This window comes from Carica papaya, chromosome 4, assembly GCF_054855325.1.
Source record: "Carica papaya isolate Zhongbai chromosome 4, ASM5485532v1, whole genome shotgun sequence".
NCBI lineage: Eukaryota > Viridiplantae > Streptophyta > Magnoliopsida > Brassicales > Caricaceae > Carica > Carica papaya.
Window position 1 is genome coordinate 29,284,752 of NC_142312.1, and position 24,912 is coordinate 29,309,663.

General features: G+C 33.9%; 5 protein-coding genes across 12 annotated transcripts; 3 read left to right on the forward strand and 2 right to left on the reverse strand.

Moving 5' to 3' along the window:
- The first annotated feature begins 1,295 nt into the window (after nt 1-1,295).
- LOC110820777 (RNA polymerase II elongation factor) lies at nt 1,296-2,715 on the forward strand. Of its 6 annotated transcripts, none has more exons than XM_022050361.2 (3): nt 1,296-2,183; nt 2,254-2,324; nt 2,400-2,715. In XM_022050361.2, the coding sequence occupies exon 1, from the start codon at nt 1,470-1,472 to the stop codon at nt 2,127-2,129; it is 660 nt and encodes a 219-aa protein (XP_021906053.1). In that variant the 5' UTR covers nt 1,296-1,469; the 3' UTR covers nt 2,130-2,183; nt 2,254-2,324; nt 2,400-2,715. The 6 variants fall into 6 exon arrangements, with proteins under 6 accessions (XP_021906053.1, XP_021906055.1, XP_021906052.1 ...); XM_022050363.2 differs by having other exon boundaries at nt 2,404-2,715; XM_022050360.2 differs by having other exon boundaries at nt 2,258-2,324.
- On the reverse strand, nt 2,705-7,078 carry TEX1 (Transducin/WD40 repeat-like superfamily protein). Its single transcript, XM_022050358.2, has 11 exons — nt 6,895-7,078; nt 6,706-6,801; nt 6,265-6,394; nt 4,870-4,961; nt 4,657-4,725; nt 3,808-3,865; nt 3,574-3,673; nt 3,381-3,467; nt 3,223-3,301; nt 2,973-3,108; nt 2,705-2,883 (listed from the first exon to the last, which is right to left on the reverse strand). Exons 1-11 carry the CDS (start codon nt 6,955-6,957, stop codon nt 2,849-2,851), a joined length of 945 nt encoding a protein of 314 aa, XP_021906050.1. The 5' UTR covers nt 6,958-7,078; the 3' UTR covers nt 2,705-2,848.
- Nucleotides 7,079-9,160: 2,082 nt separating this feature from the next.
- On the forward strand, nt 9,161-15,789 carry LOC110820865 (RNA-binding KH domain-containing protein). 2 transcript variants are annotated; one of them, XM_022050481.2, is made up of 7 exons: nt 9,161-9,549; nt 10,969-11,057; nt 12,996-13,141; nt 13,968-14,087; nt 14,168-14,284; nt 14,899-15,042; nt 15,129-15,789. In XM_022050481.2, exons 1-7 carry the CDS (start codon nt 9,428-9,430, stop codon nt 15,276-15,278), a joined length of 888 nt encoding a protein of 295 aa, XP_021906173.1. In that variant the 5' UTR covers nt 9,161-9,427; the 3' UTR covers nt 15,279-15,789. The 2 variants fall into 2 exon arrangements, with proteins under 2 accessions (XP_021906173.1, XP_021906174.1); XM_022050482.2 differs by having other exon boundaries at nt 9,172-9,549; nt 10,972-11,057.
- Nucleotides 15,790-16,867: 1,078 nt separating this feature from the next.
- On the reverse strand, nt 16,868-21,294 carry LOC110820866 (Calcium-binding EF-hand family protein). Of its 2 annotated transcripts, none has more exons than XM_022050483.2 (5): nt 20,815-21,294; nt 19,361-19,598; nt 18,701-18,903; nt 17,721-17,889; nt 16,868-17,165 (listed from the first exon to the last, which is right to left on the reverse strand). In XM_022050483.2, exons 2-5 carry the CDS (start codon nt 19,557-19,559, stop codon nt 16,993-16,995), a joined length of 744 nt encoding a protein of 247 aa, XP_021906175.1. In that variant the 5' UTR covers nt 19,560-19,598; nt 20,815-21,294; the 3' UTR covers nt 16,868-16,992. The 2 variants fall into 2 exon arrangements, with proteins under 2 accessions (XP_021906175.1, XP_088074949.1); XM_088218823.1 differs by lacking the exon at nt 20,815-21,294 and adding an exon at nt 20,459-20,732.
- Nucleotides 21,295-21,957: 663 nt separating this feature from the next.
- On the forward strand, nt 21,958-24,516 carry UBC30 (ubiquitin-conjugating enzyme 30). Its single transcript, XM_022050380.2, has 5 exons — nt 21,958-22,097; nt 23,101-23,199; nt 23,425-23,552; nt 23,829-23,933; nt 24,167-24,516. Exons 2-5 carry the CDS (start codon nt 23,130-23,132, stop codon nt 24,308-24,310), a joined length of 447 nt encoding a protein of 148 aa, XP_021906072.1. The 5' UTR covers nt 21,958-22,097; nt 23,101-23,129; the 3' UTR covers nt 24,311-24,516.
- The last annotated feature ends 396 nt before the right edge of the window (nt 24,517-24,912 follow it).

The following is a 24,912-nucleotide window of genomic DNA, read 5'->3' on the forward strand; positions in this document are numbered from 1 at the left end:
CAAATTTGGGTTTCCTGCATAGCTTCTGTCTTCTTGCCCCTTAATAGATCAACTTCAGATGGCGACCCACTAAAGAGAATCAACAATCTCTCACTCTGCCAACCTTATTTTTAAGTATACTTTTATGGGTTTTGGTGAATATATGTAAATAACTTTTGTATGTATTTAAAACTTGAATATAAGTATTGAACTAAGAAAATTGATGCATAAGAGAAAGAATATTATTAAAGTAGGTGAAAGTGAAGAGAAAGATACCTAGAAAGCTTTGGTAACAAGTTTAGTGATTGAAAAGGAAGTGGGAATTTTAGTTTGAATCTCCATGTATTCTCAATGTCTTTTCTGTTGAACCTTAGTATCACTTTTGGCATTACCCTTTGGGTTTGAGAGTTTGACATTGAAGTGAAGTAGGAGAATTTGAGGAATGGATTCCATATTCTGGGTATTTTGATTGATTTGATTTTGAGAACATTCTTTTATTCTAAATGCATATCTATCCTTTAATAATTTTTAAGTACTTTAACCCGATATAAGTAACGAAAATTTTAAATATTTTTTATATTATTTTTTAAAATAAAGACATTACATAATAAATTTTTTTATATATTATAAGAGTAGTGAAAAATTATAAACATTCATCGGTTTTAGACCGAGTTATATTATAATTGAAATTGATAAATTTTAATAACTTTTCATGTTAAATTAAAATATTATAGAAAAAATATGTTTAGAGTTTTAATTATTTAAAAATTAAATAATTACGTATTTGAATAAAGTAATGAATGTAAAAAAAAATTAAATAATTGTTCTTAATAAAAAAATTAATAAAATACAAATGATTATTACTAATATTTTACCGTCTTATATTTATACTATTAATTTTGAAATAATATCACGAGAATAATTAAGTAAACTCGTTAAATATATAATTAATAATTATAATTTTAAGATTCTAATAACCGGTGTACTTCTCATGTTACTAAATATAAATAATTAATCAGAATTACTTAGAGCTGCTAATAAACATTAAATAAATAATTATAAATATGTTTTAAATTGAATTAATTTCATATAACAGGAGAGGCACAAATTTGAGCCTCAAAAAGGCTTATTTATTAATACACGGAAGAAGCCCATTTGAAATGAGGCCCAAACAAGGCCTACGAATGTAACCGTTAACAATTAAAAAAAAAAACGGAACGAAATTGTAAAAGAAATCCGACCGTTAGAGGGCAAATTTATTAAAAAAAAATTGTTACCGTTGAGAATCCCAGGCGGTTTCCAACAATTTAAACATCTGAAACTCTTTGATTTCACCCACGAGAACAAAAAGGCAATCTTAAATCTTTACTAACGCGATCTTTCTGCAAAGCTTCAAGCTCTCATTTTCTGATTCTCTAATTTATTTTCCTCTCTGTTTATTGCATTTTAAGAAGTTAATTTATCAGATTTTTGCTTTCCATTCTCCATCAATGGCTGAAACGAAAGATGCCCATGTCGTAGAAATCCCAGTAGACGAAGAGCATCAAGAGAAACAACTCTGTGTCTCTGCAATCCATCACCATCCATTAATGGAGATCTCTCAGAGTCCCGGCCACCTCTTACTCCTCAAGCTCTGGCAAAGAGAGGAAGATCTCTTCACCCGGCGAATCACTCGCAAAGAATCCAGAATGGATTCCATCAAGCGAGAGATCTTCAATCTCTGCTGCTTCTTCCTTGTCTTCCATGGCTTCTTCTTGACCATCTTGTTCACTTCCTCAGTGGGTAGCACCGAGGAAGGAACCTGCGAGAGATGGTGGATTCCATGTCTTGTATCCTTGTCAACTTCGGTTGTGTTTGTGTGCTTGGTTCAGGCCAAGCTTTGCAGGTTCTGGAAGGTTTGGAAGCAGTTGCAGAGGGAGAGGAACGATTATCGAGCACTCGTGAGGTGCATCCAAGAGTTGAGAATGAAGGGAGCCAGCTTTGATTTGTCGAAAGAGCCACAGAGGAGTGGGAGGAGGATGAAGAGCTCCAGTGTGGAGATCAAGTGGAAGCCGGTCACTTGGTGTTCTCAGTATCTGATTACTATTGTTCTTGTTTGTTTTGCAGGTCTGGTTTTTCCTGCTTCCAAGTTTGTTCTCTGTGGGTTCTGATTAGCTAGAACCAGACCAAGACTATCCACCCACATCAAGCCTTCTTTATGAAAGGTAACATTTCTAAAACTTTTTTTAATTTAATGGAGATGCTTAAAACTGTATGAGCATCTGATCTCTGCAGACAGGTTCCAATTTAAAGGGTTCAACAGAATTAAATGAACCAAACGATCTCGATGGCTGTACAGTAGCAAGGTAATTTCTTTATTCAAGTAAATCAGGCAATTTGGTAGTATAAAATAATTGCTTATTGTAATGATCTTTTCTCAGACAGTACTACCATGCTGCTGGAGCTGCAATTCACCATGTCATCTTAGTTAGCCTTCAAGGGGATGAAGCATCTTGGTCCGACAACTGCTGCTGATCAGAATTATACATTGAAAATCGAGAACTGCTGCTCAGGATGCAAATGATACTTGAGGCGATTTTGATTGATTACTGCAGAGCTCGAATTTGCAATTTGATTTGTGTAGTGGATCAATTTCGTAGTTGGATTCTTTAGTAGGAAAATATGAACACCACTCGTGTGTGCTCAATTTTTGTAGTGAGTAAATTAATCTTATAGAAAGTATTCATTCAGTCAAAATTCCTGGCTGTCTTCTTGTGCCTCTTTCCCTCCACATGATGAATTTAATTTTAATTGTAAATATATTTCATATTACAGTCAAAAAAAAACTGGGGGGAAATTATACTTTAGAACACAATGTTATTTTATAAGATCAGGAGCTTTCGAAGCCAAATATGCGGAAAACACCTGCAGTATAGGGCACAAAAATTAGTTTTCTATTGACACTGATGGATTTTATGCTAGTTATTAATAGGATAAAGAAGAAAATAAGGTACCTTCATCAGAATTATATTTGGGACTCTTGTCATCTCCTGCATAGGCAAGCAAATTATACTTGGGATTCCATTCGACACTGTTCATGGCAGCTCGACATGGAATCTGATGCACAGTTCTCCCAGTATGAACGTTTGACTGTTTCACATAGCAGAAATAGCAAGGTGTAAATTACAAGTAGGACCACCCTAATCAATAACAGAAGCCATCAAATAGAAAAGGAAAAGGGATAGAAATTTCTTGAATACGTACTATATCAATAAACAAGTCTTCACTGGCAGAAGCAATATAATCTCCCGTGTAGTTGAAGCTTATTGTCCTGACAGGCCATCTATGGGACCAGCAGAAAGGTTATTTATGATGAAGATTAAGACACATTTTAATAGAGAACTTTGGGCGAGAGAACTCACTCGAGTTTTGTGAATGTTCTCACACAGAGCATCTCCTTGATATCCCAAAGGCTGACTAAGGAATCAGCACTTCCAACAGCAAAGTATCTGCAATGGTAAAACATAAAAGAAAAGAAAAACACAGTTCTTTCAGCGACAACCATGAGTTTGAACATAGGCATCTCAATATCATTCAAATGGCTTTAAACCACACCTTCCTTTTGGATCGATTGCAATGCAATAGCAACCAGCTGTGTGAGCCATGAGGGTGTCCAGTGGCCGAAGAGATGGGTATGCCAGGACTTCAACAGTACCTGAGCATGAGGTGTAAAATTAACAATACCTCCAAAATTACCGAGTTAAGGTATTCAATCTAGACACTAAAACAAGAAACATATGGTAGCACTGGAAAAAAAAAATTGACAATGGCTAAGAAAATTGTTCTTACCATTTCCAGTTGTTAAAAAGAACATCTCCCCAGTCATATTCCAAGCAATCTCATTTACCTGGTAAAAGAAGGGAAATCCATGTATGGGAATTATTGTAAGATAAGGAAGAAGTGATTAGAGTTTCCAGCAAATACAATTAATTCCATGCATCTTAAGAAATCCATCAGTTTTGCTTACTGAATTATAATGTAAAAACAGAACTCATATTGGCTGGTCATTCAAAATCAGGAAACAGAGTCACATATATGATACTTAAATTAGCTGAGCACAATTTATTCAAAAAAAAAGTACCTGAGCACAATAAGAAATTATCTAAATGGAGTTGCCAAGAGGGATAAAGATAATATACAGCTTCATGTTTCAACATTATATTTCAATGTATAATAAAAAGAAATGAATCTAATTTTTCATGGAATAGCAATAATATATAAAATGAAATTAATAAGAAAATTGTTTTAAGATGATTATGTTTAGCCTTCACTATGCTTATTTTGGTCCGGATATTAAGGCCATGACTGCAGATAGTTTCTAGAACTAGTATAGCCTTTTTATGAACTCAACTCCTAAGCATCAACTCTTATGAAATCAAATGAATCTGAATTTTCATGGATTAGCAGTAAAATATAAAAATGACATTAACAGAAATTTACTTAAGATGATTATGTTAGCCTTAATGCTTATTTTGGTTTGAGTATTAAGGGCATGACTGCAGGATATTTTCTAGAGCTAGTGCAGGTTGTTTATGAACTCAACTTCAAAGTGAGCTCTCAAGATAAGGTTGAAGATGCCATTCTTAGGAGAACCTCACAAGATGAAAGAAAAGCAATTTGCACAGAAGCTAAGGTTACCTCGTAATTGAACTTGCGCCTATGAATTGGCTTAAATTTCCGAACATCCAATATTGTCAGTTCATCATCCTAACAATATACAAAAAACAGATAAACAAAGGCTACAAGGTTTCTCATAAATTTCTAACGACCACTGCTCTGCAAACTGTGACCATAAACCAACTGTGATACAATAAATGCAAATACAACTGAAACGAGAATGTAGGTATTTACCCTATTTCCAACAGCTACATGTGAACCATCAGGTTTGTAGGTGATGTTGATATTCTCTCCACTAAGTTCTGCCTGCTGAGTACACTTTCCACCTGGATAACTCAAAAAGGCAAGAAAGTGAGCATTCCATTTCTGAAAAACTAGGAAATGAACTTGTTAAACCACCAAGACATCCAGTATTTTCAATATTTGGCCTTCATGTGCATGTAATAGTTTATAGATAGAAAGATGCATGGTCATTTTTTATATTTGCTCCACTTGTTTTGTACTTCAGCAGCATCTCCTTGATGCCTTCTTAATAAATTCACTCATTTTCTCTCAAAAAAAATCTGATGTCAGAAATTTGAAACGAAATACTGGTAGGTTGCTTCTCAAGTGCCAAAAAGGTTGAAAATGAATAATCACAATATTCCCAATTATTGTTAGATTTATTTTTAAATAAAAATTATTTTAATAATATTTTCTCACTTGTTTAAAAAAAACTTGGCCCTACTTGTTGATATAAACTAACTTATTAGATCTAATAATCAGTGAAGATAATAACTTAACAAAAACATTTCAATCATGATAGCAGGTGTTATCATGGCTGCGACATGATATTGATGCAACCTTGACTCAGGATTGTGGCAACCTAAGTGATCCAAATATGCGGTCAGAATACCATTGTTCTCCACCAAGTTCTGTAACTAACATAGCTCTTAAGATCATGCAGATGCACCGCGACCAACATGGCAAAGGCTGTGGCTGTAATTTTGTTCCAAGACACAGCTGCAATCTACATGGAACATAACCATTAGCTGCCCCGGAACGCTGTCTACATCTGGCCACAGGATGCAGCCAATATCCAGACATCTGCTGCATCTTTATGACTTGTTGCCATGGCTAGCAATGCTAGCAAAGGAACAGACACAAGTGGAGATATAAAGAGATAATCTGAAGTGGGCTTTTGTGCTCTCAGATGCCCACTTAAACTTATCCTGAATATCGATAAAACTCGTTGAGTTACCAAAGAATTATGCCGATGAATTTTAGAGGAAGCTTTGTATTCGAACTCCCCATTTAAATTCCAGCACATACTCTATGCTACATTGGGTTCATTCCCCGGTCAATTCTAGTTAATACTTAGTTTTAGCCCTCATGTTAATCTAAATATGTATATATTAAAGGTAATTTATTGTGCTTGAGTTACTACCCCTGCCTTACCTAAGATTATTCAATTCTTAGCTTTCAAGCATATCCTGCATGTTGGTTGAAAAAGAAATGCTAGCTATCTTCCAATAAGTGTAAGAGAATCGAGAACTTCTGAATCACTTAACAACGTCAAAACTAAAACAGCTTAGTTAGTCCTGTCAATCTAGTTATCTAATATTCTAATGCAGTAGAGGATTCACTTACTGCGAGCATCCCATAATCGAACAGTCTTGTCACCAGATGCAGTTGCAATCAGGTCAGCATGTTTAGGGTCCCAACACAATTGATCAACGCTATCAGTATGTCCCTTCAGTTCAATATCTTTGACCTTACCCTGCATCAAACATCCTCAGACCATAAATTTATAGCAGTAGCAGACACAATAATTAAGGTAAACCTTGAGCTCTAAATCATAAGATTAAATCAACTGTTCAAAAAGTAATGTACTTGGCAATTAAGAAAATTGTCATGAACGTCGATTCCTTCTGACCATGGCCTCGCATTTGAATTGAATTTATCACCATAAATTAAATCTTCTGATGGGAAAATTTATGAAATTTCATTGCCTTCCTCGAAATTTAAATCTAACAGGATACACATTCAAGCAATTCGATAGATTCACAAAATTTGATCAATATATATTACATGACCGTGAGGCTCAATATGCCAGACACGAGCAGTTTGATCAACAGAACCAGATGCTAGCTTCGTTCCCGTGCAGTTCCAAGCTACCGAGTGAACCTTTCAATCCAAAAAAAAAAAAAAACAGACAAATACAATAAGCAGATAACGTAACTTCCTACAAATGAAACTAGGGTTTTGCAAGAGAAGAACCTTCTTTTTGTGACCTTGATGCTCTCTGCTGTACAGATTCTTAAAAGGAATTACATCTTCCATCTTGTCCCCGTACTACCTGAATTTCGTGATTGTAGCAAGACAAACAATACCATTTCCCGGCGGGAAAACAGCATATGTAGAGTCTAATGCTGGTGAAGCAGATAGCACTGGCTTCAGTTTTCGGACCTTAAACGAACCCGCTTCGTTAAATGGGTTCGGATATTAACCCGATTCACTCTGTTCGGAGGCCCGGAAGGACATAGCGTACCCGAACGATGATGAGTTGACAACTTGACATCGTGCCGAAATTAATGATTTATCATAAATTTTCGGTTATAAAAATAAAAGAAAAACTATATATTATTTTTTCATGTATTTTTTAAAAATATATATTATTTTAATAAATTAAATTTTATTTTTCTATCAATTGTTTTAGTACAATTATTTTTTATTATATTAAAACTATTGATTTTAAAATTTACTTCTTACCCAAAATAACTAAATAGTTTTTGTAAATTAATTTGTAAGTTCAATTTAATATAATTTAAAAGTTATTTTTTGAAGTAGAGAAAAAATATGTTGTCTTAATTATATTTAAATTTTTAACATAACAATTTTAATTTTAAAAATAATTATATTATCTAAAAATTAAAATAAATATAAACTTATCTGATAGTAATTTATTTTTTTCTAAACGTATTCTTATCATTTTAAAAGAAAAAAAAATACTTAACACACAAGTTAAAAATAAAACATGGTAAACAAAACTTGTCTAATATATTTGGTAAATTGATAATAAGTTTATGATTACTAGACGATATGTTTCTCGTTAAAAATATATGTTGCAAAAAATATATATTGATAACCTAATTAATAAACAAGGTTAAATGTATCATGAGTCCATTTCAATTTCTTAAGTTGTGATAGAGATACTATTTTCCTAATAAACATAGATAAAATTAAATAGACTTTAATATTAATCATAATTTTTCATAAATAAATAATAATTCTATTTAGTACTTTTATATATAGTTAATAAGAATAAAAAAGAATATTAATTAAATTTTTTTAATTTTCAATTATTCAGTCAATTAATAAATTCCAGAGTTTATCCAGTTATTAATTTAAAAAAAATTATTTATTATATTTATTTTATTCCACAAATATTTTATGTATGATATCTAATCTAATAACACGTGTTTAATTTTTTTTTTGCTTATTTAATATATAATTAACATACAACTATAACTTATTACAATTTTTATTTTATTATATTTTATTTTAAAAATTAATAATTTAAATATAATACTTTAAGTGTTAGCGTTTGATAATTATAAATTAAAATTAAAGATCATCAAATATTAGTCAATTCATTTAAAAATCATATATTATTTTGTAATAATTTGCAATTGAAAAAAAAATTATGTATTTAAATTTATTTAGACATACAAATTTTAAATATTAAAAAAATTAAATTATTAATATCACACAAGCTTAGACTCAAGGTGATTTAACAATTTTCATAATTGTTTTTTGTTGGGTATAATTGTCAAAAAGATATCATTTGACCTTTTTCTCTTGAATAATTTTTTTCACCCATAGCTAAAAATCACGTTTATTTAATTTCTCATGTACTATACATATATAATTGTTGTTAATTTATTATACAATTTAATTACAACTAAAAAGACCATTATAAGAAAACATAAATATCGTAATATTTAAATTCGATAATATACAAAAATTATTCTATACACAAAAAATATTGTAACACAAATACAAATCGTGGATGATTAGAGGAAAATGGTGTCACATATTTATTTTAATATTTGAAAATTTAGCGTAACATATATTATACAATTATAACATATATTATAAATTGTTTGCGTTTGATTAGCGTGATGTTTAATGATTAAACAAGAAAAAGCGAGAACTTGTTTATATTAACTTAAACTTTATAACTAATTCAAACTAACATAACTGAAGAAAGAAACCCAAACACCTATTGATCCAAGGAAGATAAAAATAAAAGCGGTAATTTTTACAGCGGTAATTAATGACTTTTGGAAGAAGAAAAGCGGTAATTTACTTCACCTACCACCAAACAAAAATAACAGTGCATGATTAATTTGAACTCTTTTAACTGTTTTACTCCGATCAGGGCCAGCGAGAAGTAAAAAAAGGAACACACAACAGACGGGAGGGAGAAGGAGAGAGTAAAAGAAAATTCACTACACCGACTTCACTAAACACTTATAATTAACCTTGACAAACAAGGCAGCTCATATCACAGTGGCACCATCTACTGGCACCACCAACCCGCCTATAAAACCCAAATTTTCCACCGACGACAAGATAAGAGCGAAGGGTGTGTATGAGAGGGATAATAGGAGAGCGTCTGGTCGGGATCAGCCCCACCACCGCCATCATCTCCACCGTTTCTGGTGGCAGGGATCTGACTCTGATTTCTTCGTTTTTTCTTTGATCGACAGAACATAACAAAAACAAAAAAGAAAATAGAGTAGCAGCGATGACGTCATCGGCAGGAGCTGGAGGGAGGTTCATGGCGTATTCGCCATCTCTCTCGGTACCTCACTCTCCTCACCTCGCCGGACTCCGCTCCGCATCTTCCGCTATCGCTGAGCAGGAGAAGTAATAACTCTTTCACTGTTCCTTTTTTGTTTCTGTTTATCTATCGGATTAATAATTGTTTACTTTTGTTTAATCGGAACCGAAGATGATCTAAATCACATGTTTATCCTGTCGTTTTACTAGGATCTAACCGTTATCCACGTAGATACGCGTGTTATTGGATCTCGATCTTTTTTATCCGATTTTGTATTGCTGTGTTTTTGTTGTCATTCGTGCGGCACTGATGATCTATCTCTATATTAAATGCGATTGTTTGTTTCACTTCCATGACTCTGGGCTACTCTGTCACTTTGTCAGCTCACATGCTAATCTTCATGTGTTCTTTTCGGGTTTTAAGAAAAATTGAATTCGAGCTTCTCTTTTATGCTCTTATATTGATTTTTGCAACTGTGAATGGGATCAATTACGTATCTTCTTTTTAAATTCTTTTATTTTTTGTTTTAGCGTTATGCAGGTCCTCATTCAGGTAATCTTGGAAAATTATGCTGAAGAATCTTACATATCATACTGAGAATTGTTACTTATTTGTTTGAATTTAACACAATTATGAAATTGAATGGTCTGCTTGAGTTTTGCATGTTGCTCTTCGAAAAAAATAAACATGCTTCCTCTTTTGATATTTAAATCGTGTTCTGGAATCGCCTTATGGAGGTGCGGATGAAATGTAGAATAAAAAAAATATATATGTATGGAATTGCGTAAAGAATAATAGATTGATATCATACTGAGAACTATTACTTGTTTGTATGAAGTTAACACGACTATGAAATTGAAGTCGTTGTCTGAGTTTTGCATGTTCTTGTTTTGGTATTTAGATTGTGAAAGTCTGGAGGAAATCCAGAATAAATGGGAAATATGGAAATAGAATTATATAAAGAAGAATTAATTAATACCATACTGAGAATTGCTAGTTTGTGCGAATTTAACACGTATATGTTGTTGAATAGCTCCGTTTGAGTATTGCATATTCTTATTTTGATATGTAGCTCGTGATTTGGAATGGTTTTATGAAATCTAAGTTGGAAAAGATGCATAATAAATGGATATATGGATATGGAATCGTCTACAGAATAATTAATTAAGATGGTCTCACCTTTACTTTCATAGTCATGTTACCATTTGGGACTATCGATATGATCTTCTTCACTTTCACACTCGTGTTACCATTTTGGACTATGATATGATCTTCAGCTGTGCTGTCAAAAATAGCCGATTAGCACTTGCATAATATATATATATATATATATATATATATATTATGTGAAACTCTATTTGTCCCACCTATATAACATCAAAATATCTGTTCAATATGGCAAGCAAACCAGATATGAGACATTTAGTAGCTTGGAAGTTTTATTGTATCCAAGTTTGTTATATCCCAGCCTTATATAACTGATATTTCTTCAACTTTCTTTTTAGCAGATATCTCTCTGAATTACTGGCAGAGCGCAACAAGATCAGTCCATTTATGCCTGTGCTTCCGCATACCTACCGATTGTTGAACCAAGGTTAGCTTCATCGTAGTCTAGTATACATCTTCTTTTGGCTTACAGGCTAATTTTAGGTGAATAATATTCAAAGTGTAATTGAGATGTATTACGGTAACAGCTATGAACTAGAGGCCGAGTATGGTACCAACTTCGTAGATATCATGTAAATCAAAAGAAATGACTCAGAAATTAATCAAAATAACATGTCAAAGTATAAACAAGCTACTATAGATTGAAATTGAATCTATCCTTTTCATTACTTCATGATCACTCTCCTAGGCTATTAGTCGCTGGGAATACTATTAATGTTCTGAAACAACTGACATTATCCAGAAAGTTATAGTACTCATACAAACTAAATCTCCTCCCTCTTTTTTTTTTTATAAATAAAAGAGAAGTGTATTATTATAAACAAAGATACCAATGGAGTACCACCCGTATACTAATTACATATCAGTCAAGTCCTGCAAATTTTTGCATTTGAAATTGGTGATTTTTCCCAAATTCCTAAGTAGATTCTGAATTGGATAGCTGAACCCACCAAAAATTGATTATCCATTGAGGTCAGAAGGAGACAGTGTACTGAACTTGATGGCTTTCATACTTCAGTTTGTCTCATTCAGTTGTTGTCATACGGACTGATCACTTGTTTGTTCAAGCCTCGCGCCTCCAACCCCCTAAATGAATATCGTAAAAAAGGGTTGTGAGTGATTGGAATTTTCTGAGGTGGGACATTGTCGCAAAGAAAGAAGACTCTAAGGTTTTTAAGTTTCTCATAGAATACTTATGTTCTAAATTGTCGTAGATTGGAGCCAACTAATGACGAAAAGTGTTTTGTAGCATTTTTGGTGTATCATTAAATATTTGCTTGCTATCTGCACTTTACGTTCTATACTCCCAAAAAAAAAAACAATAAGGAAGTAACTTTGACAGTATTAGTTTAGAGTTCCCCTCCCCCCCCCCCCCAAAAAAAAAAAACACTATATATGTTAGAGGTTTAAAGGAACAGAACAAAGAAGGAAAGAGAATTAGGAAAGACACAAAAGATAGAAGACTCTTGCAACCTCTTGGAGTGTTTCATATATTTAGGGCTGCATGTAATTAATTTTTATGCCCCATGTGACACATGTATATAATTTACTCTTAAGCATCAGAAGCATATAAAATTAAGTTCAGATGTTTAATTTTACTTCAAGGAAAAATAAGGCTACTGTAGGAAATTTAGATATAGTTCTTATATTCATGGGTAATATATATTGGAGAATCCTGAAATAACTGCTGTGCCATGGTTATCCCATTGCTAAATGCGATTATGCATACTGAGAGCTGCAAAGCAATTAAAAGTTTAGTGTTTTGCCTATTTTGCATCAACTTATATGTGGGGCTGGGCTATGGCTTGGTAGGTTGAATTCTAGGTTCTTGCATTACAGTATTTATAGGTTTGGCTAATTAGGGTATTGACTTGTATCCAAAAGGGGTGAAGTTTTATACAAGAGCTTTTAGGAATGAAAATTGAAGTTCTAGTCCTCAAGTCTTTCCTTTCTTGAATCTTTCTTCCCTTTATCCTTAATTTTATGATTTAAGCAAGCCAAAGTGGCAACTTTTAATTAGTATTTATTTTAAAGAACATCTTCTTTCCTGGTGTAATTCCTTTTCATTTCTTAACTTGCTTGAACAAACTAATCAATCTGGTTTCTTGTAAGAATGTGCAGCAACATCCATATATATATGTATATCCATGTATATATAATGAAATAAAACCAGAGTATGCATAATATTTCCTTCTTCATACCCAATTAATTGTTCTTATTAGATTGATTTGTGGGGAAGATTTGATTTTCACCAACTCAGTTAGCTTTCCGAGTTGTCTCTCCATTTTCTGGTGACTGCTAACAAGTTTATTGACAAACCCTAACCGGTACATCTTATTCTTGAAAATTGACATGTTTGGAGCAGAAATTTTGCGTGTAACCACACTGTTGGGGAATGCGTCAGTTTTAGGTCAAAGTGGGATTGAACATGCTAGCCCCCTGGCTTCTGGAGGACTATTTTCAAATGGAGGAGCTGATGCGAATTTATGGACAACCCGTTTTCAATCAGAAGTACGGACTAACCATTAACATAACTTCTTTCCCTCTAATTTTATTTATTATCTTTTTAAGCATTGCTGACTTAATATCTTGAGTTTCATGCCAAATCAATATATTATTTTTCTGAATTTTTGTAGTTCAAGTTGCTGCTATGACAGGTAGTCTGAGGCTAACATCAGGGGGCACTCAAATAGATTTTAATTTAGTAATGTATTCTAGAGTTTGGCCTCTAACTAGATGGTTCTCCATTCCAATGCCTCCTTATTCTCTGCACCTAATTTGATGGCATATTGGGCAAGAATTTAACATGAACATCAGTATCTGTTGAGACAGTAGGAGCTATGTCCATTGATCTTTGGTTATGCCACTAAGTTATGTTTTACTGGTCTTTGATTATGACATCCTTTCATGAAGCAGTTGGTTAGATCTCCCATCTTATGTGGAAATTGGTGTGGGGTTCATACTATTTGCAAAATGTACTAAATTACTTGGATATGTCGCTGTCAGCTTAAGATGGACTGTGGATCTTTTGGATTCCATTTTGCTGTCTTTTCTGATTAATGGTTGTAAAATATAACATTAGTTTGAGATATTAATCTTATATTTTCAGAAGATGAATGAAATTAATTCGTCTTTTTTACCATTTATTTTGGTCCCTTCAATTTTACCCTTTTCCAGTTTTTAGTTGTCCCAGGTTCGCACTTTGAAGTGTTTCTAAAAAGTCCTTGAATGCCTTGAAGGAGTTAATCTTATCTTGTTATGTTTTCCGAGTGATGCAAGAAAGTTGATATTGTCCTCAATAGTGTATTTTAATGATATCTGGAATGGGAATTTGCAGATATCAGGTTTAATGCAGCCCTCTCCATCACCAAATTGGCTAGGTTCTCAAAGTAGTTCTTCTGGTCTCATTGTCAAGAGAACAATCAGAGTGGATATTCCAGTTGAGAAGTATCCTAATGTATAAGAGAAGGAAACTTGCTGTGATTTTATTATTATTTTTTTTCTCTTCCAGTATCTGATGATGATTTAATGCTGCAGTATAATTTTGTTGGACGTCTCCTTGGTCCAAGGGGAAACTCTCTAAAGCGAGTCGAAGCAAGCACAGAATGTCGGGTTTTAATTAGGGGGCGTGGCAGCATTAAGGATCCAACTAGGGTAATGATATTCTTTCATATGTTTAAAGATCTTTCTGCATTTCGTAAATGAGAATCAAGACAGGGTTCTTGAGGTGCACCTCAAGGTGTGCCACGTAGAATGGCAGAAGTGTTAGTTTTGCAGTGAGACTCAAAAGAGCATATTCCTTTTATGCTTTCATAGGGTAGGCATAGACTCGGAAGAAAATCGTTTTAAAGAAAAAGAAAGTAACTGGATTTTTGAACATTTGGAATGTGAACTATAATACTAGGTTTATGCTTCAATCTTTCAGTACACAAGCTTTGCTTCATTCAGGATGCAGTGCTTCATCTCCTGTTTTCACCTTTAAAAACATTAAGTACAAGTAATGCTTGAAGGTTTATTTTGTTCGGTGCTTTTGGAGTTTTCAAACTCATTTTTGTGGTATATGCATGTTGAGGAACATGGTGAATCCTTGGACGAAACAGGATTATTTGCTTCCTTCTGAACTTAAATAATAAAATTGGAGTTGATGTTTTTAGTTGACGACTTCCTGCTGCATTAGATGCGAAAGTTGCTATGTGTTTTGTTTTCCCATTCTCCTCTTAGTATGTTAAAACTATGTATTCTTCTAAAAGATATTCTTTCTCCCACAGGAAGAAGTGATGCGTGGAAAACCTGGGTATGAGCATCTGAATGAACCTCTCCATATTTTAGTTGAGGCAGAATTACCTGTTGAAATAGTTGATGCACGCCTGATGCAAGCACGTGAGATACTTGAAGATTTGCTGAAACCTATAGTGAGTAATTGCCTTTTTTCTCTCATTTAGCGTTCATGTTGTTTATATAGGAAAAGTAGAAGTAATCTTGTCTCTCTTTTACTTAGGATGAATCCCAGGATTTCTATAAGAAACAGCAGCTAAGGGAGCTAGCGATGCTCAATGGTACACTTCGTGAGGAAGGATCTCCTATGTCTGGTTCTGTCTCCCCATTCCACAACAGCCTTGGTATGAAGAGGGCCAAGACCAGGGGGTGATGACTGTCCTAAGTGGGCTATGGAGCTTGTGTTAGTTTCTGCGGGTACACAGTGGTTCCCATACCATACACAGGTGTTGCAATGTCAGCACAAATGCCTCAGACTGCCATCGGGGCACTGGAACTGTTGTGTGCCAGTTCTAACTTGTTTCTATATGAAGTGTGTTCATCTCCTGTTTGGGAGAGCTTAAATACAGTATCAGGTAGTAACAGATCAGTTGGTTACTGGCGATTTACATTTTGTCGCTGTAGGCAACTTTGGTCTGAGCATTAGATCTCTGAGAGTATCCATGTATTGATTAAAACATGTTTTTAAGCTTGCAATGACAGTTTTGACACAGTGATGGGGATTTATGCAAGGAACTCCGAGGTGTGGTTTGCACACAGGAAGATCAGTCAGGCAAACCATGGTTTACCCTAGTGCATGTATTTGAGTTGAATTGTTTGTACTACCTAAGTGTAGAACCCGTTTAGATTTGTTTTTCGAAGTCATTCTTTGTTTTCCAGTAGAATTGTTTCTGCTTCTTTTCCCTTTTCCGTTCATTTATAATTTTGTTCTTCAGCTACATTTGTGCTGCTGGAGGATTATTGGGTCAGGAATCTTGTATGCCGGTGATCAATTTTCTACAATTGAGAACTTATGAAACCTAGAGACATGATGTCAACTAGAAATTCCAGCATTGCTGCAAATAAGGTTGTGATGACAACACAATCTTCTGTTAACGATCAAGGAAAGGAATTGGCGGAAGAGATTATCCACCCTCAAGTTCCCAGCTAGTGCAAGCAGAGATTAAATGAGCACTTGCAAGTTCCATCCTGGCGTGCTCTGTCGAGTGATTTTAATCCGAAAATGTTATAACCAATTTCTGATCCAAGCAAATAATTGATGAGGTAAATCCATTTATGAAATGACCCCGGAAGCGTACGGGGAAGTTAACAGACTTGATGAGATGTGTCAACTTGTATTTTAGCTCAAATTTGGCCATGTACTTGTGGCTACCCAAGAATATCCTATCAAACAGTATAAGGAACGCGATAGGTTTGTCTGTACTTGGAAAGATCGATCAGCATGCTTCAGCCTCGACACTCTTGAGGAGAACATCTCTGCACCAGGTAGTTGGAGAATGGTAGGTTTCATTTTCTCCCAGTATGCTGATGTTGAGATCTTACCAAAACACGTTGATAGGCACCGTATGCTAGCAATCACTTACATTTGCAAGTGCATATTCAACTATGCCATTTTAGGAACTTAAGAATCTCTGCTTCCTCCACTTTAGGATGTAATGGAGTTATCAACATCTTTGGTGCGTGTATCTTGCACCTAACATTCTTGATAAAGACATCCACAAGGCTACCATTCGGTTAACAAGGAACTGTGCTTTCCATGTTGATCATCTGTTTCAACTCTGATAAAGAATATTACAAAAGTAATTTTCTCAATCACACTTCAAGAAAATAAAAAAATTTAATTTCAGGATTTTAAATTTGATCCGAAATAGTTTACAACTAAAATACATGATAAAGATGGTTTTTTTTTTTAAATTTTTTAGTGTTATTTTTCAATATGTATGTAATACCGAGGAAAAGACATGGCACTTGAAAATGATAGACCATTTAAATATTTGGACTTGCAACTTGAGTTCCAAATCTTAAAAGACTTTTTACTTCACAAATACAAGGTACGCTTTGACAAGCCACTCCTATACGTTCATATCTCAATTTGAGCACTCGAGAGACCTTTTATCCGTATCATATACGGGAACAACAGGGATGACTTCCTCAGATGTTGCTTCCCCTTCTTCCTCATCTTCAATTCCGACCCAGCCAGTAAATGCAAAAAGAAACTCCTTGAAATTCACCATTCCATTTTTATCCCAGTCCATCTCTTCTGCAATAGAAAAATATAAAATTTACCATCATTGTTTATATTTGCAAGCAAAAGAGTTTTAATTCTTTGCTCAACGGAGGATATACAAGGGTATGTGTTTGGAGCAAAAAGGTTGTCTATGAAATTTAATTTACAAATGTATACTTAATTTAACCATGAGAACTAAAATTTAACTTCAAATAAATTTGGATTCAAGCTCAAAATAAAGTTTAAATGACAGTTTAGTTCTCTGATACTTGACCTTGCTGCAATTTAGATCATGTTATTTTTAATTATTTTGGTCCTATGACATTTTATCTAAAATTGTACTTTACTCTTAAAATTATATATCTTAAATTTCATTGACTTCTTAAGTTGAATTTTCATTTTTCATTGTTGAACTAAGTATATGTTTATAATAAAACTCTAGGAGTAGTAAATCTGCACCAAAGATATCGTAAGAATTTGATGACTTGCTGTTAGCATGCTGAATATATAATACTTGTTACGACAGGATACTTGTGCTTTTATGAAGAATCAAAGAGAGGGTGAGGGAGAAGGAGAGAGGTAACTGACCAAATCTTTTGAGGGCGATTCTTCCTGAAGAACGTTCACCTGATTCATTTATGGCTTGAACCATCTCATTCTTGCTTACATAACCATCCTTGTTCTGGTCTAAAAACACAAATGTGTCGACCAGTGTCTCAAATGTTGCCTCCAATTTTGGCATCCCCATTCTCGATTTCTAGCTCTGTCATGGACAAACTAGAAAGACAAGTTCCACAGGCCCAAAAGAGACTCAAAGACAATGATAAATCTTGCAGACTCATTCCTAAACAGATTAAATCATCATCAACATATTCAAAACAGGACATGTCCAAAAATATTTCCCATGGAGTACATGTCTTAATGTTAACCCAATGCATCTGTGTCATGAAACACCACAAAAAAAAGAGTATGTGCAAGTTATTTGCCAGCCAGCGCCATGATGGAGACATGAGAAAACAAGTTACGAACAAGACTACAATAATAAAAAAACAATTGGAAAGACCACAAGTTGCAGGTACTGTAACAGAGGCTTGAGAAAACAAGTTATAATCAAGACTACTACAACCATAGAAACAATGCAAAGACCATTATGATAGGGTGGAATACGACAGATATGTATATATGACTCACAGATAAGTAGATAGTTGCTGGTAGCCATGTACTAATATAGATATGGATATCTAAGTGCCGATAGTCAGACATGGGAGAACTTTTGTAAACAGCCCATTGGATCTGTTTGGAAGGAGGGAAGGGAAAAGAACATGTTTATTTAATAATCATGGCAAATATTAGTATTAGTTGAGATTGGAATATTATATTGGATCAAAATTACTCAATAAAAAAATTAATAATTTACTTTTGAGGACTAAATTACTCTCGATTTTTCTCCTCTCCTCTACTAAACGATCCCTTAATGTAAGATTTTCTAAAATCTATGACTTGAATAGAGTGATCATGTGCTAGCTAACAAAACTTCCATGTAAAGTTACATATCATGTTGTGGATACAGAATGAAGAGCAGCAGGGTCATCCTTGAGAAGATAGACAAGACAAAGAAGGACAATGAATTCATTGAATTTCATTCCCATATCTTCATTAATATCACATGCCTGAAAGAGATCATCTATTTCCTCCTCCGTGAAAGAAATTTCCAGCTTCTGGAAACATTTTTTTAGCTCTTCATGATCGATTGCGCCATTTGAATCCTCATCTACAAAGCAACACATCAAACACATAGCTCTACAAGTTACTGAAAAAGACTACATATAACTTCCCTTTCCGGAATGACTTGCATTGTATTTGATTTAGTTTTCATTCAATTCCTCCTTTTAATCCTCCTATTAATCTTAATATGCATAATTTCTTGTATTTGAGTTACTAACAACTCTACTGAAACTCGTTCCTGGTGAAAATTAAACCCTCGCTTTGAAAGGTAACGAATTGATTTCCACTGCCAAGAAATTTAAGATGGTATGGTGGTAACTTAAACATAATAAAGTATGCTCTTATTATACATACTAAAACTATTATAAAAATTTACCAGGAAGAGATTAATCCTTTAAGTTTTTCAATTTGCTACAGCTCAGTCATCTTATATGAAAGGGGTCTATGCAAATACAAAATGGGTAATTCATTTAATAGAGAAATAGAAAGAAATGAGTTCTTACCAAATTTCTCAAAGATTGCTTTGCAGTTTCTTAAGCTCTCATCAATTTTTGGGAATTTTAAGATAATGCTGTTAAATGATTTCATTGCAGTTCCTTGAGATGCTCTCCTCTGCATAGCTTCAACCATTTTGGCCTCGAGCTTCGTTTCTGGTATCCAAACCTGTCTTGGTGATTTGGGTTTCCCCAGTGTGCCTCCCATTGCAGTTATTAAGAACAAAAAACGAGCTTCCTTCACGTCCTGACATGAAAATTACTTGTCACAGATGCAATCATATTGAAACAAGACAATGAAGCAAGATGAAGAAAATTGTTTTATTAACCGTGAAGATGTCAAAATCACTGTAACTAGTTTTTTAATCTGAAGGTAAAGAACCAGCATAAGCTCTTCTTGGAGGACACATACACAAACATACCACCAATTCGCTTGAGTCTGATTTTGCCTAGGCGCACCCTTAAGCAAAAGACTCAAACCCAAGCAAGAATGCTGGAAAATATAATGGACTGCTGTATTTTTCTTTTCATGTATTTTCCTATTTGCACAGAAAAAGATCTTGCAAAGGATTCAGGTTGAGCTTGTTCAAATCTTTAATTCAATGGAAAATTAACAAAAAACGATAAAAACCAGACAAAGATTTAAATGAAATATAGCACTCTAATTCCAAGTCAATTCCATGTAGAATTCAAGTTAGTTACTTTTGTTATTTTTCTTTACTGACAAGCAAGAATGCAAGCCTATTACTATAAAATTACAGATATGACTATAGTCCATTTAATTACACATCAAATATATAAACTATGACTAACTTCTAGTATTTGCATGGAAAGAAAAAGAACTGAATCAAACATAAAATACGTATCAGAAGTATAAATTCAAACTCAGATTATTCCTATTCAGGATTATGCATATGATAATCTACATTCCTGGTATATTGTTCAACTTTGCTAAGCCCAACATCTGCATCAACATCATTGAGGCTTTTGTTACCATAAAGGTTGATTACTTGAAACTTAAGTGACAGACAAAGGATCAATTTATTGAGGAAAACAAAAGAGAGACACATAAAATTTTGAAAAAAATGGAGGTATAAATACAATTACCTTTCTATTAGTCATTGGCGTTTTAAGTTCAATATTTTCTAAATCCAAATAGCAGAATACTATATACTATTGAGACAAGGAGACAACCAGATCAAATAATAGACCCACATCATAACTTTGCATTTGACATATTTTTATGTGGGCTGAGGAAGAATCTAATCGAGATTGTAATTAATTTAAAAAGGAAACAAAAAGGTCCTCCTTTTTGTCCCCCCAAATTCTTGCATAAAAAATTTTATTTCAGTTGAAAATTCCCCAACAATCCCTTTATTGAAGAATTAAAATTACAACATGTCTTGACAAAAATAGAAGAAATTATAACTCATGATTAAGAAAATGGAAGTTTGAGCTCTCACCAGGAAAGAGAGACCCTTTTTCCCAGGATGTTGCAGCTAAATGTCAAACCAGATTCACTAGGAAATCAATCAACGGATCAGAAATGATCTATCTCCTCACCCCAAATCAAGAAACTCTAAAACCAGAAGCACCCAGTATAGATATAATGACAAAGAAGACCCGAGAGAGAGAGAGAGAGAGAGAGAGAGAGAGAGAGAGGAGAGAGGTGTTTGTTTACAGATATTTTCACGTAAAGCTGACCATCAAAAAGGAAGAAGACGTAGAAGAATAAGGAGACAAGTATAAAAAGAAAAGAAAGATACAGAAAGATGAGGACGCCCGAGAAGTGAGAGAGAGAGAGAGAGAGACAGAGAGAGAGTTTTGTGGTGCAGCCTCCACGTATTGTGGATCTAGAAAGCTTTCTTCTTCTGTCCTCAACGAACAAATCTCTGTGACTTCTCCCACATCGATCAAAAATTTTAAAAAATAAGTAGAAGGATCTTGTTTTGGGTTGAAAATGGTCACTAATTGTCTTTTTTTTATTATTTTTTCTTTAGTGGAATATTAGATATGGCCCCCATGTACGCCTATGATGATAGTATACAGTCGAAGTTAATTTATATTACATAATGATATCTATATATTAAAATATATATATATTCTTTATTATTTGTATTAATTTAATAATAAAATAATTAAAGTTATACGAAGAGATTATAACAAAATGCAATATGATATTAATATAAATGTTTAAAAATACTTTTATTTTTTTTTTCAAAAAATGTAAACATAACTTCGCAATTCAAAATTCAATTACGTTTCACTAAAATTTAATATTTTCTTATTCTTAAAAATTAATATTTTGTAAATTAATACAAAAAATAACATTAACTTGGATTTTGTAAAGACTAAAAAAGATATTTATTTGGGTAAACAAAATTATTTATTTGAAATATACTATAAAGTCTTGAAGTAGTGGGCCAGGCCCATTTTATTTACTGGGTTTTAATTTTTATTATTAATGTATTTAAATATAAATTTTCCAATTAAATACACCAACGGATAAACATCAATTGGATATTTTTAGGGAAAAAAATATTAGGAATTAGAATAAATAAATTGTGTCGTGGACCAATCAAAATGCTCCACGTAACCAGCTTTCGTGGCACAGAGTCACCGCCAAAGTGCCGTACACCCTAATGCTTCCCTTCCCTTTCCCTTCTTTCTACTCTGTGTCACTTTTTGATTCTGTAACTCTCTGCACCAATTCCAAAGAAAACCCTAATCTGACTGACACACGCAGGTTGTACCATTCTTCTTCACACTTCACTTCTTTACTTTGTTTTACATATAATCTCATATATTTTATATGAATTATCATGGTGTTGCTTATCGATTTACGCGTTCTCTGTTTGTTGCCTTGTTCTTTTTTTTTTTTCTCCACCCAATTGTTTCTGATGTTTGGTATCGGTTCGTGTTCTTGATTGATTGTATGTTCTCGGGATTGGATTCTGGCGTTAATACAACGATTTTTCGTGGCTGACTCCGAAGATAGTTGTTTGTGATAGTTTTTTTTTTCACTGTATTTTATCTTGTTCCTGAATTTCGTTTCTGCATGTTATCTCGTCTAGGAATAGAAGAAATAATGATGGTAGGGCTAATTACGTTTATCTACTTCGTTTGATATCGGGAGTGTTGGATTTTTTTTTTTTGGGGGGTGAGGTAAGGTGGTTAGTGGTGTCCTGCAAGCTTTTTGAGGTTAGGGATTTGAGTGGAACTAATTTCTTATATGTCTTATTTAGGGTTTGAAGTTGGGTTGTTACTGGGAGCTAATTGAGCTATCCTGTAATTTTCGTAGACTTAATTTCTTGAATGTTTGGTGTTGATATTTTCACATCGCCTCCCAATTCTGGGAAAGGCTGGGGAATTTTAATGTTCCGCTGACAGATTATGAAACATGAGTATAGCTCGTTAATGTTGGATTTTTATGTTGGATAAGTTGATGGAAAATTCGTGTCTTATGGAGTTCTAAGTAGTCAAAAAATTATAATGTAATTAATATTGATCGTGCCATGGGAATGTCACCTGTTTGGTTGTTTAGATAAATGGCTAGTGGGAAAAATTTTGTATCGTTGTCATAGCTTAAATTGATTGGTCATTTTGTATTTTTGTGGTGTGTATTCGGTTTTGTCGATTGGGAAAGAATTAAACATTCGTTGTGGGACCAGTTAATGGTCAATGAATGCTTTTGATATCTTTGTTCAGTTGTCTTGTTTTTAATAAATAATTTGGGACATTTTTGGCAGTTAGGACCTTTGTTTACTTGGAAGTTGCAATGGCTTCAAAGCGGATCAACAAGGAGCTGAAGGACCTGCAGAAGGACCCTCCTGCATCATGCAGTGCTGGTTTGTTACTCTGCTTCCTTGCTCCATGCCTATTCTCTACCAAATTCCCCTGCTTATGTGTGAGATCTTCTTGGGAAGTGAATTAAAATTTGCATAACAATCCCCTGCCAAATTGTCCTACTTGTGATCGAAGAGAAGGAAATGAGATTGATTCCTTTAGGCACTTAACAAGTACATGCATAAACATGTGGAGTTTTTAATTACTAAATAAATATGTATTGACAGGTCCTGTTGCTGATGACATGTTTCACTGGCAAGCAACAATTATGGGTCCCGCGGATAGCCCATTTGCTGGTGGTGTGTTTCTTGTTGCAATTCACTTCCCACCTGATTATCCATTCAAGCCACCTAAGGTAACAAATGGAAACATTTAGTTATTTTGAAGTTTTTGGTTCCCTCAGATGGAACTGCAACATTGCATAATTTATTTTGCACATACAGTTATCTCACTTACTACATCTATTTGGAAATTAGAATGACTTACCAATATTTTATATGGCAATTCTTCACAAGTGTTTCCTACTTTTGATTGACTCATCTGTACTTGGGTTTGGCATTGATCTCTATTGTGGTTTAAATAGGTTTTCCTTTCTTGGGTTTGGCATTGATCTCTATTGTGGTTTGAATAGGTTTCATTTCGCACAAAGGTTTTCCACCCCAATATTAATAGCAATGGTAGCATTTGTCTTGACATTCTGAAGGAGCAATGGAGTCCTGCCCTTACCATATCCAAGGTAATATAAAATTTCTAAATTCTTTTATTTTTACTTTTTCTAATCATCTATGGTTAACATGTAAATGCTTCTTGTAATCAGCCTCATCTTTTACTACCATCTAATATGAAATTACGTTTTGGTTACTAAAATAGTTTGCTCTACTCTGTCATGTCTTTTTATCCCATGAGAGAAGTTTGTTACTCATGCAGCATTTTCTATCTGATGATATTACATTTGCATCTTCTGTACAGGTTCTTCTGTCGATATGTTCACTGCTTACGGATCCAAATCCTGATGACCCTCTGGTGCCGGAGATTGCTCACATGTACAAGACTGATAGGGCCAAGTATGAGACTACCGCTCGATCCTGGACCCAGAAATATGCAATGAGTTAAGAATGCTATGCTTGAGGGCTTATTATCTTTTGGTCATATTAGTAAATTATAGGAAATAAGGTTGTCTGGATATAAAGAAACTGCTTTACTTAGTCAATATTTTCTCTTTGGTCATGGAAAGTTATATAAGGGTTCACTTCAAACGGGTAAACGATCACAGTAAACATGAAGTTTGGTGGAAACATAATTTGTTTTGCCTTCTTTGAGAGGATGTTTTGGTTTGGCCTAGTTTCTGTTCGGATCAGCTTATAAGTTGATTTGATCCAAATATAAGTTAATTGGTGTTTGTTTTAGGCTATCCAGCTAAGATTATAGGCAAAATGTCTTTATACGCGTCCAACAAGAAAGTACAAATATGTCTGTATGGACATGATTTTGGTGAAAGAGCCTGGTTTGTTGTTTCAAATTTGCGCCCATAAGTGAAACTGCTGACGGGTTAGATACTGTTTTAGCAATTTACATATTCAAAGCCACAACTATTTTCAATAGGCATGGTCTCTGGGTAATTGACTGTAAGCCTAGTGGGTATTTTATGACGGAAAAATAAAATTTATAAATGAGTTATTTATTTTAAACAGCTTTTTGGGTTTCACAGAGTTGCC